General features: G+C 51.6%; 1 protein-coding gene across 2 annotated transcripts in view; it reads right to left on the bottom strand.

The window, feature by feature from the left end:
- Window positions 1-7,796, bottom strand: part of EDA (ectodysplasin A) — an 83,170-nt gene extending 75,374 nt beyond the window's left edge. The window contains exon 1 of one of the 2 annotated variants that reach the window (XM_050901770.1): window positions 7,500-7,796. In XM_050901770.1, the coding sequence (XP_050757727.1) occupies window positions 7,500-7,793 (294 nt within the window). In that variant the 5' untranslated portion in view covers window positions 7,794-7,796. The remainder of the gene's footprint in view (window positions 1-7,499) is intronic. The other variant, XM_050901769.1, reaches the window with a different exon arrangement.
- Between the last annotated feature and the right edge of the window lie 4,743 nt (window positions 7,797-12,539).

Genomic DNA, 12,539 nt, shown 5'->3' with positions numbered 1-12,539 from the left:
GAAGAAAGCGCTGGAGGCAGGGGTTCAGCTTTGCACGGTATTCCTCCTTTCCATGCACAGACAGGAGGCACAGCGCGCAGAGCTAAATCGCTTGCAGATTTACATATAATTTCAAGTTGCTATTCTGTTTCTCCTGCTGCGAGAGCCATTTCTGAGGAAGTGCAGATAGACTGGAGAACGACAAACTGCAGCCGAGGTGCAGCTTCAGCAGGAGGATGCTGGCACTTGCCATTTGGAATACATTATAGCACTCGCATTTCATCAATACAATCTTGCATATTTAGTACTTTGCACTTACAACAGAATTTTATTTGGGCTTATGGAAAGAGCTCATTTTAATATCCACCCATCTGTGAGTAATTATTTCTGTTATAGTAGCATTCAGGCCCAACTGGCATCAGCACCATTAGCATACAAAAACAGTGCATTTCCCCAAGAGTTTAACAAGAGAGCACTTACAACTGCAACATGTAGAAGGCTAGGCAAGAGTTTTACTTTCCTCTCCTATAAAGACAGTTAACTATTTTAAAATTGCATCCAAATCTCACTGCAATTTTGTACTTGTGCACAACGAATTCTGACAGATTACACATCTTCAGAGACACACTTACCACTTACTCATTGCACAGACTTTACTTAGTGCTTTACATTCACAAAAAACCCTCAGCCTCTCACATGCGGGTTACCTTTCGCAGCCAGACACCTCTAAAAATAACATCCTCTTAAAGTGTTGAAAGATATTAAAATATAAAGTCATTAACATATAATAAGGCTGGAACGAGAGCTTCGCATGCTCTGAAGCTCTCAGGGTTTGGCTTCCAGTCAAGAAAAATATATTGGATTAGTATGAGAGCAAAATTAGGATAATGTGCAGTTTAATTAGCATTACAAGATACTACATGTGTATGGAAGAGCAGAGAAGATTTATAGTATTATGTGGTGAGAAAAATAATGTTAAAAGGTTAGAATAATATCGGTTTGATGAAGCACTATGTACTCTGACGTTAAGCGAAAGATAAACTTTGGAATGCCACCGAGTGTTCTTAAAAAACACAGGTTTGAGTGTTTGCCAGTTAACTCATCTAAAAATTGCGGAAAAACCCTGCAACTTCGGTCACGTGTTGGGTCAAACACTTACTTTGGCAACAACAACGTTCTCCATCAAGGAATTCAATTAATGCTGATAAAAAGTCCTAGTCCTTGCACAAAGTCACAGTATTCCTCCTTCATGGAAGGAGCAGAAAATAAAAATAAAGAAAACGCACCGGCAAGCTCAGCTCCGGAAGGGGAAGACGGGGCAGAGCTCGCAAGAGCCTGGAAAGGAAGGAAGGACCGTGCTCCACGTGCACGCCGTCCCACCGCCCAGCCTCCTCGGGACAGCGGCTAAAGCAACGGGTGCTCTGCTCGGCCGCACGCTTGGTCGCTCGCTCGCTTAATGATTTCTATAGCACACGCACTCGGTGCGTGCTGCTGCGCCCTTCCCTCGGCGTCCGCTCCTCCTGGTGCGGGCAGGATGCTGGGGCTGACCCTGTCCTGATGCGTCATTCCTGCGTTTTTCTGTTTCCAACAAGATATCAGCATCCCCACATTCCTCCGTGAGCCGAAGCCTGTCCTCCTCTCCTTCCTGTGCACCGCTGAATTAATTTCATACTTGTCCCCCACCGGCCACAGAGCAAGGCTGCCTGCACTCTCCCTGGGTAGATAATCCGCCTGATGTTGACACAAGCTTCAGACAGCAGTTGCCAAATATATTTCATATTTTCCAACTGCTTCTTCTCTCCTGGCTGCGAGATTTTTCTTTTTTTACCTCTTCACTATTCTTGCCAGCATCCCCAGCCCTTTGAGGGTGTCCCCGGCGTGACGTGCCCGCAGCCAACCTGCATGTGGGGACCCCAGACCCGCAGCTAATTTTTTTTTTTTCCCCTCGCTGACCATTTCCCCCTTTCCAAAGCGGAATTCCTAAGCTCCAGCCCTCACAGCTGAACAGCTCGGGAGTGGTGACATCCCACCGCATAGGACACGGTGTCCGTCTCGCCCGCTCAGTGTAAGGAGGCAGAACGAAACGCACCCAAGCAGCCTCATAAAGCTCTGTAAATGAACTTTTTTTTTTTTTTTAGGAAGGTGCCCAGGGCAGCAGCAGGGCCCCCAGCAGCACGCCAGCCGGGCACTCCCCACCCGGCCAAAGGAGACGGTTCCTCCACACGCCGGGAGTTAAACCTATGGCACATGCATGGATGCACCTCAAGCCCCTGGCAGCAAAGCTCACACTGTACTTAATTTTCCAATTAACGCAGCACACCCAGCAGTCACTGCCGGTCTCCTGACGCTCTGGACCATTTTCTTTTTAAAAGGAGGAGTTGACGGATTCATGCCAGATTTTGCACAGAATATTCATAGTAGCAGAAATATGTTTTCTATTTGATATCAGGCAATCCTGCTGCAGCCCCCTCTTCCCGGCACAGACCCCAAGCCTCACGCAGCCTCAGGAATGTTATCCTCTCTGTCAAGGGACGGGCACCATTAAAACGTGAATGAAGGTTACCAGAGCCCCAACGTGGTATTAGCCAGCTAGCGCACTGCGGTCTCTCTTTATTGCCCTGTAAGAGCTTCCCCCAGCTACAACCAAGATCGCCAAGCGTAATTCGAGGGGAAAACCCACCATGAAGCGCGTCCCTAAACGCTGTCTTCCTTCTGCTCCACAGCCCGCCTGCACAGACCCGGGGTTTCCATAACCCGAGATGAGAAGTCATGAAACCCCGAAGCGCGAGCCCTGAAGAGGTATTTAAAGGTTTGTGCCCCGCAGGGCACGGCGCAGAGGCTGCTTTCAGAGGAGGCTGCCGCTCGAGAAGCGTTTCCAACAAGACACTCTGCTGAAAGCTTTCAGCACGCCGTCGGGTTTCAGCTCATCCCTGATCCATCACGCGCCGGCGCAGCTTCCCGGCTCGGGATGTGGGAAGCAGACGCGGGGGTGAACGTGCATGGATGAGCTCGGGGAGGGAGAAGTCTCTGGAGCGGCTTTAATGCCTCTGACAGCACGTTGTGCAAATCGCACCTGAAGGCTGTCTGTTACTCTGGAGCTGGAATTGAGAAGAAAGGGCAAAATAATTGCAATTTCACATTAGTGAGGGAAAAGACACCAAGGTGCCCTCACGGCTGAGCACTAATACCCTTCTGCTTTTACACTAGGTAAGCCTTGCCTAGGTGTTCTGACCAACCTTCAGAACTCCATTTCAGTATAGAGCTACTTACACCAGACTGACAACATTATTTTGAGAAACACCGTACAATTATTTCGAGAACAGACGGCAGCAAGTACCTGGCCACAGTTCCCTATTTTCGGTTACGACCCTTTGGTGGCAGAGGGTGGACAACAGACTAAGTGTCAAAGACAACGTGACGTCCGTGTGTCCTGTACAACCAACGGCCCTTTCCCACGGCCAGTTACAGAGGCCAACGCACCACAAGCCTTCTCCAGGCGAAACCACCCAAGTAATTCACCAAGAATTACTCTGCCACAACACCCTGACCAGAAACCGAGAAAAACCTATATATTACTCCCTAAATCTTTTCCTACCTCCCCCTCAAGTAGAGCCAGCTATTCATTTTTACTAAATATAACAAAAAGCAGTGTGTATAGACTAAGTTGCACACTCTCACTACATTTCTTTATCCACGACTACAAGCAAAACACTACTTCGCCTCTGTAATTCCCTTATCAAGTGAGCAAGCAGGCTTTTAGAAGGCAGATATAAATTAACGTGGCCATGTGTACCGCCTAACAACTGCTGGAACGGGAGGACCCTGACTGCTACTGCAGGAGATGGAGGGATACAGGTGGGAAAGGGAAGAAAACCAAGTAAACGACCAATTAGGGGGTTTACACATGTTGCTTTGGTGGAATTAAAAATACTGGCAGGAAAGCAATGGTATTGTCAGGAACGCTGATGTAAGCGCTACTTGAAAGCGGGTACGTCCCTCGTTAAAGAGGCGAGAGGTGGAGGAGACCTAGGAACGGACACCTTTGGTGTCGATGAAGGTAAATGCTGGTAACCCAATTCCTGCTCAGCACATTTTTTCGGATGACTCGGCAGCCGCCCCCGGCCACGACAAGCAGACAGCCCCCCCGGCCAGCCGCAAGTGTCTCCACAATGAGTTCGATCTGCCAGATCTGATGGACATTTGATCTTCTTCCAAGAGGCAGACTTTGGCAACTTCTGAGCCCGTCTCAGGACACTCACGAGGGCACGCGCTGCGCCCGGCGCTTGCGAAAAACAAGTTTTTGCAGAAACGTGGCACAACACGGACTCGCTCGGAGAAAAAGCACAGAAACAACGCTCCGCGAGGCTCAAATATTACAGGCATGATTTTTTTGACAACAAAACACAATCTAGCTTAGGCATAAAATATTTTAATGAGCGGTACGTAGTACCCTGCTGCCTGTTCTGCGCAAACGGAGCCATTAGCGAAGCGCCTGCCAAACGCTGACGAACACACTGACAGAATCACTTTTGTATTCCACAGCACATCCATCGGAAGGGATCATTTAGATTTTATAACATCACTCAAGGCTGAACGTACCACCACTCCCCAAATCCGCTATCGCATCTCAGAGGGACAGCAATCGAAGAGGCGATGAATTAAAGCCGCATTAACAAACTTTTCATCTCGCAGCCAAACCAGTGATGCAACACCCCGCGGCTTCTGGGACAAAGATGTGAACTACAATGCCTCAACCTTTGCCATGAAAAATTGCCCTTGTGTCTTAAATGAGTTACATATTTGAATACCCTGTAAGATAGGGAAGCGGGACGTTATCAAGCTGCCAAATCTCACTCCTGTCATGAGGTCATTTCTGGCACACGGCCAGGCGAGATTTCTGCCAAAATCTCGGTGCTGACCATCGCTCCCCGTCCTTCCCCCCGCTCCTCTCCCTCCTGCCTCAGGTCAGGAAGGGAAAAAACAGAACAAGGGGAAAAAAAAAAAAAAAAAGGGTCAGGGAGGGGAATATTTTTTGGTTTTAAATCAGCTTGTACAATCGCAATACATGCAGTCATTACTCGGCCTCCTCACTGAAAATACTTCGCATAGCTAAACACAGCGAAAGGACTGTTTGAGGGCTCGCAGCACCGCGTTTATCGGGATGCTGCATCCCCCCAGCGCACCCCGACCCTGACCGCTCCCTCGCAGGTCCCTGGGAGAGAGATATGGTTGATCAGATTGCCTGAAATAATTATTTAGTAACTTCTGCTTAATTTATGTAAGCATCTGTCCCCCGATACACACGCATGGGACTGCACTTTGGATTTACCAGCAGCGCAGCTTGGCTGCTACGGGTTGGAAAGCAGCTAGGAACCCCATACACACCCCAAAGTTTTTAACACTGTTGACGACAACTTCTTAAATAAGCCTGTCTGCAAATACCTCATTTCATTGCTTTAATCACAGAACCCTAAGACATGGAAGGTGGTTGTTTTTAGCTGCACATAGACTCAAGTGAATGGTAAGGCAGAAAAGTCAGTGAGAACGAGGAGAGCAGCACTACTACAAATAACATTAATTACACGTTGTCACAGCACCGGTTTCCAAACAGAGCTTTTTCGGTGCCAGCAGTTAGGCTGCAAGCTGTACGCTGCCCATTAAGCTCAGCGTTTCGCATGCCCTTACTACAAGGAAACTTTCTCTCACAACCAACTGCTTCAATATGTCCGAAAGAATTTTTCGTCTTACGCCCGACAGGCCAGATGTAAAATAAAGAAATAAATAATTAACGTTACCTTATCTGGAGTATGTCAGCTGTAGCGAGCGACGCTCGGATCTTTGTACGCATCCAGAGACAAATTATCTAACGCTGTAATTTATGAATGCCTCAACTATTTACCCTGGTATTTCATTATACATTTGCTGGAAAGAAGAGCTCTAAAGACTAAACAGATCCAGCACGATAACACGAAAGGAACTTCAGCCGCATGCTATTACAAGACAACCTAAGAATTCCAACACGACATCAAGCTGCTCCAACTCACTTTATATTGACACTCCTTCAGTACCGAAGGGGCAAAAAAAGAAGCAATAACCAGACAGCACGGCTTCTCTCCGGTTCAACACTTACTTAGATTTTATTATCAGAAGCTGCAGAATCCAAATACCCACTGGAAGGCGCGAGCCCGGCTTTCCCGGGAGCAGCCGAGGCCGGCGCAGCGGAATGGCTGCCCACTGCCAAGTAGGAGGAAGAGTTTCCAAACTTGCAGCTTTATCAAAGCTATTTTTGTCCTGCCCCCCCCCCCCCGCACCCCCCCGCCATTGATAACCAGCAAGGCAAGGGCTGCCGGGGTGCTGAGGCAGGGCTTTGTGTCTCCGCTCCCCCTCGACCCCCAGGACCCCTGCCGGGACCCCCCAGCAAAGCCACCCGGCACCTTCGAGAGCGGGCCATCCGCTCGTGAGGCTCGAAGGGGAGGAAACTCCTTCCTCCAGCTTATCCTGCTTGCAGCGAGGTTTCGTGCCTGGAAAAAATGAGCTAAGTTTGCGAGCAGAGGCCCCAGCTCCGCTCCTGCTCTCCCAGAGGCTCTCGGGACAGGCGAGCCCCTCCGGGCACCACCGCTCCCAGGGGCTCGATACACCAGCGAGGAAAACTGGAAGCAGAAGCCAACCTGTCCTGCACAGTTCAGACTTATAAGCTGCTGGGGGCGGGGGGGGACACGGGGATGACCCACGCCGAGCCATCACCAAAAAGGCTGATGCATCTTGGTAGGGGGGGTGAAAAATGTTCAAATAATCAAAACCACCCCAGGAGGAGAGAGGCAAGCGCGAGGTGCGCAGGGAACAGGATTTCCACCATAAAACGAGGTGGGCAGGAGGAGGGGATTTAAAGCTGAGCTCTGCAGAGCCCTTCAGCTGCAGGATCGCCCGCCCCGGGAGGAGACCCCCGCCGATGGCTGCCGAGCGCCCGGGGCTGCCCCGGGGCAGAGGCGCTGCCTTCAGCCGCCTCCTCCCGCCGGCACAAGCACCGCTCTCTTCCCCCGGCAGAGGCCAGGCTGTCGGGAGCGGAGCCGACATCGCCGGGCTGTCACGACGGAGCGACAGGAAAGCGGCGGGCAGCAGGTGGAGCGTGGGCGGCCCTCGGCAGCCCCTCGCAGACCCCCGGAGCACCGGCTCCCCCTTCACACTTTGCATCCGAGGCAAAGGAAACCAAGTTCTTTCCAAATCTAACTCCCGCCAGCGCGAGTTTGGGGCTTTTCCCCCCCTCTTCTTCTAAAATAAACACAAGTGAGACTTTTTTTTTTTTTTTTTCCCCTCCAAGGCGCCTACGGGAGTGGGACGGCCCGAAACGGCATCCGCGGGCGGAGGAACGGAGCCGCCACCACCGCCGGGGTCCCCAGGCCGGGGGAAGAAGGGGGGACGGGACACGGGGCTCCGCGACAAGTGCGGTCCCGCCCGGCCGCGACCCGCGACCCCCCCCCCCCCCAACCCGCCCTCCCTCCCGCCCCCCGCCCGGCACCCACCTGCTGGCGCCGCTCCGCGCCCTCGGCGGGCCGCTGCGGCCGGCCGGCGGCCGGGGAGCCCGGTGCTGCCGCCGTACCGTCCCGACGCGGCGGGGCGGCGGGCTGCGGGCCGCGGTCGCGGCGGAGCTCGGAGCGTAGCTCCAGGTAGCAGCCCAGCGTCAGGACGTGCAGCGCCAGCGACAGCGCGAAGAAGCCGAGGAAGAGCCGCCAGCTGCCGCCGCCGCCGCCGCCTCCGCAGGCGCAGCCGCCGCGGGACGCCGCCGCCGCCGCCTCCCCCCTGCGCTCCGCACCCATGGCCGCCGGTACGGAGCGGCTGAGGCGCCGAGCCGCTACTGCTCCATGCTCGGCCGGGGCGCGCCGTGCCGCCGCGGGGCTGCGCGGCCGGGGCCGCCCCAGCGCCCCGCCAGCGGGGCGGGGCTCCGCGCGGGGAGGGCGGGGCCGGGGGCGGGGCGGGGCTAAACCGCGGCGGAGCTCCGCCCCGGTGCGGGCAGGACCGGTGCGAGCAGGGGAGCTGCCGGTTGTGGGCAGCGCGGGAGGAGCACGGCGGGGGGAAGGATGGATGGATGGATGGATGTCGTGTCTGCAGCCGCCGCTCCTCCGGGCAGCCTTTATTTTGTCATCGCGTTACACGCTGCCGGGCGAAGGTGCGGTTTCTAGGCCCGAGGTGTCGTGGCTGCTGGGAGCTCGCAGGGCATGGGATGTGTGTGCGGGAGCAGAGCCCGTCGAGGGGGATGAACCGCCCAGGCGTAGCCCCTGATGTGCCGTACGCCACATCTCCCGCTCGCTGGCATCCCCTGCCAGCCTGCGCAAGCCGGCCGTTGGTTAGCCGTACCTCTGGTCTGGCCCGCCGTGCCTCTGGTCTAGCCCGCCACACCTGGGTCTTCCAGCCCCGTCTTTGTTCTTTTCTTTAAGCAAATAGAGCAAAGAGTTACAGACTGAAGCTGAAAATAATGGGCTGGGCGGTTGCTCAGCACAGGTTATACATCACGAGCGTTGGAAGCCAGCTAGACAAGGGTGGAAACCGAGAGCCCGTCTCGTGCGAAGGGCAGTTTGCTGCAGCCCCCTTGGGACTGTGAACACCTGAGAGTGTGGTCACGTTAGGCAAATAGTCTCTCAAAATGAGTTTCATTGCCAGGCGGCTGCATGTGGGGAGGCTTCTTTGCAGTGAGAAATCAGAGGAGGGTTTTTGAGAGCAGATAACAAAAGAGATCCAAACCCCAGGGCTCAGCAGGTGGACTCTAATTCTATAGGCACCACTTGGAAGGTGAATGCAGCTGAGCACTGGGTGCCCAGCAGGGTTTTGAATGTTTCGGGGCAACTATCGACACCTTCTCCAGCTTCTTAAAGGTTGATTCTGACTGCTAGAAACAAATCAAAGGTGGAAAGTAGCTTGGGCAAAAGTTAACCAGGAAGAAGTGTGGGTTTTGAGAGGGAAGACTGTGAACTTCAAGAAAGCAGGCTTGAATAAACCATGAGTTTGGGTATGTATCCCTCAGAAAACAAGGGGTGGGGGAAGACATCCAGGGAGTTGCCAGTTCCTTACTGGAATTAGAGTAATGGCACATCTGCAGACCATCCCAATGCAGAAGCAAGATAGAAAGAATAGCATGAGATCAGCTTGGTCATCTCAAACACAATAAGGATCAGGCACAGAAAGTATAAATCAGACCAATCACTAATACCAAGTGTAAAAGAATAGCGCGAGCGTGTGGGGACAGAGCTGGGAGGAGCAAGGCTCCGACCACGGGGGACTGCGAGGACAGACAGCGAGCGGCGTGGGAGGTAAGGAAACATCAACAAGTATGTCAGGAAACAAGGAGAGGAAAACCAGGTGGTTCTTCTCAGCAAGGAGGAACACGTACAGCTGCAATGGAGGCGAACAGAAGGGTTGGGACTATTTTAGTGAGAAATTGTATTAAAAACAAAAAAACATTCACGTTTCAGTCAGGCAACTGCTGACACCAGGACAGGTAAGACTAGGGAGGGAAGGTGGAGTAGAGATAGAAACACGAGGATTTTTGCAAATAGCTGGGCCTAACAAAGATGGTGTTTTAGCCAAATCATTTGGGGTTGTCATTGGGAATTTGTGGGGTCAGGGAGAGCTTAAAAGACTGGGTGAGGATGAATAAAATGTTGGGAAATTATTATAGAGGCCACACAGCTTGGCTAAATATTGCCAAACCATTGCAATTAATCAAGGTGTTTGTTAGCACCCGGACGGTGAGACGGAAAGGAGGACAGCTAACGGGGATTTGTTGGTGAGGGTGACCTTGTCAGGCCAATCTGACCTCCTCGGGGAGCAGGTACAGCAAAGCTGGCAACTGCTTTATCTCGATTTCCACGATGCTTTGACATTCCTGCTGCTGACCGGCTCCCTCGTCTGGGTCACCGTAAGGCCCACCAGCCCCTGGGGCTTGCAAGAGCAGATGCGGGAGGAAGGCAGGAACCCCTGGCCGAGCAGGGGAGACGCCTTAAATGAGCATTTGCACCGCAGGGAGCAGTTTATCAGTAGTTTACAGTCAAGGAAGCAACATATCAAAAGGAGCTCTGCAAAAGCCTTTGCTGGTTCTATTCCCAATCAGTGCTTTTACTTGATAATGAAATAGAGAGCGAGATTAATAAGATTCTGTATGATGCCTACATGCCACAGGCTGCAAGGAAGTTCAAATACAGCGTTAGAAATTATCTTAACAAATTGGAGAGGTAGCCTGAAGAAAACAGAATACTATTTGAAAGAATAAAAGAAAAAAAAAAGGAAAAAAAGTGCAAAGGTCTTAATGGAAGGAAGAAGGAGCGGCTGAGGCTGCCGAGGGTGAGGCAGGAGTGGCTAGGTGGCACTGCTGAGGAGCACTTCCAGCTGGTTTTAGAGGATCAGATAATGCAGAGCAGATCATCAGTGCTGGGGAAGCAAGCACTGAGAGGGAACGTTATCGTTATCATCAGATCTATAGGAAGGGTAGCCGCACCCAGGACGATCACCTAGCAAATCCCCTAGGCTCAGGAGTTCTGGGTGACCGATGCCGGCGAAGCTCCCCTGGGACATTCGAGCCGTGGCTCTTGGGACGTGCTGCAGGAAGGTCTTGCGTGCCCCGTGGTGCCCAGGGACGTGCCCGGTGAACTCTCCTGGAGGCACCTTCTGCTGCACGGCTGTCGGGGCTGGACCTGGAGGGTTGGGTGGTCCCTTGCAGGTCTGCGTTCCCGTGCTCCGTCGTCCCGCGGGTAGGGTGAGTTTTACACGAGGCTGTCCTTTGCCAGGAGAAAGCCTTCCAAGTCCTGGAACCGATTGCCTGGGAATTTCTGGGGTCTTCATCGCTCAGTATTTCATAGATTACAGCTATAAAGAATACTATAGTTGCTGTTTATCCTGCCTTTGGGGAGGAGGATGAACTAGATGACCTCTTTGTAGTCCTTCCTAGCTTTATTTTTCTGCAATAGGGTTTTTTTCTTTAAGTTCTGTGTAATACTCATGAAATTATATGAGAGTCTCTGTTTTCATTTAAGAAAGAAACGTTTCCCTAATATTTGTGAAGAAAAAACTGGAAGCATTAACCACTGCCAACCGTAAGAACTCAAGAGAAAAAGCAAATAAAAGCAAATGAACCCTCTGTACAAAATGTGGTAATTATTTTAGGACAACTTATAATTATTTGAATGTTTAGAGTTGTTACTGTTTTTCGAGATCGAGATCCAAATTATTTAAAAACAATCGCACGTTGACCTACTCAGACTTGCAATAGCCTAGTTCCATTTTCAAGAGTAATTTATGTTACTTTTAAGATGAATTTTAGAGGTCAAGTAAGCCCCGAAGTCCCTGAAATACTTTGTACCGTGTATGTTCATAGGGTCTTAAAGACAGGTCCGTATTGCAAATGTCTTAAGTCCAAGCTGCGTAGCTGGCTCGAGCAGTTATTAATATTAACTGGTCATAAGAAGCGAGTTCACTATTTCTGCTCGGATCTCATTAGGGGCATTTGCCAAATCCTCAAATTGAGGTACTTCTGCCTCCTAGAGCAGATCATCGTGCAGCGTCCCACCAATTAAAAAGAAATCCCATCTGATGATATAACGAATAGATAATTAATACGTGTCATCCCAGACCTGAGGGAGGTCCTCACACATTGACCGTCTGGCACCGGTCAAAGCCTACAAATGGAGGTGGCGTACTGTTTCTCCAGTATTTTATTTTAATTCCTCTTGTTTTAAGCATTGCTGCCAGCTTCGGGCTTTGGTGAGAGCGCGTGGTGGGGAGCCCTCCCCTGCCTCCGATGTTTCCTTTCTGAACCGTGAGTCCTCTTTCTCTGCTGAATGCAACCAGTGCCCTTTCTTTTCCAAGTTTCGTCCCCTTTCACTATGCCATCCCTGATAAACTTCGTTATATGGATGAAGAACCTCAAAGGTTTAAGTTGTCTCCTGCAGCCCAGCCTCATCGCTCCAAGGAATCCCGGTCCAGGAGAGGCAGGAGCCAGAGGACAGAAAAGCCTCCCACTCGTAACGGCTGCAGAAATGACACAGATTCGTAATGCTTTGGATGGGCTGATCAAAGGCGGGGGCCACAATAGGAAAAGAAAGAACAGTTCTTTTTAATCAGAAAATAACGTTACTTCTTTCACAAGGAAGAGGTCCCCCCACCCAAATTTTGCCTCTTTATATCTGCTAGAGTTTATTGGGTCCAGCTGCCCCTGCTTCCCCCCCCCCCCCCCGTGAACAATGGAGAGAAATCTAGGAAAAAAGGAAGCATTCCAAAAATAAAGGCATTGTTCCCTCCAGCCCATGTAGTGCGGCAGAGTCCTCTGGAGGGTGGGCAGAGGCTGAAGAGGAGAAGAATGCACAGAGGCAACGTCTCTAATGCCAGGGGACTTTTTCTCTTGATTCCTAAACTTGCTGGTTTTTTCCAGCATCGCAGTGCAACGGAACCTTCCCATCCAAGCAGGATTTAACCAGAGGTGGGAGGAGGACCTGCGATAGCAGCCTTGTCAGTTTAGAAGATCTCCCTTTCCTTTGGCATGGGTAAAACTCTCTCAGCATAACACAGGGCACTTT

This window comes from Gymnogyps californianus, chromosome 9 (assembly GCF_018139145.2).
Source record: "Gymnogyps californianus isolate 813 chromosome 9, ASM1813914v2, whole genome shotgun sequence".
In the NCBI taxonomy this organism is placed as follows: Eukaryota; Metazoa; Chordata; class Aves; order Accipitriformes; family Cathartidae; genus Gymnogyps; species Gymnogyps californianus.
The sequence above is the reverse complement of the archived record's forward strand: the minus strand, read 5'-3'. Positions and strand labels throughout refer to the sequence as shown.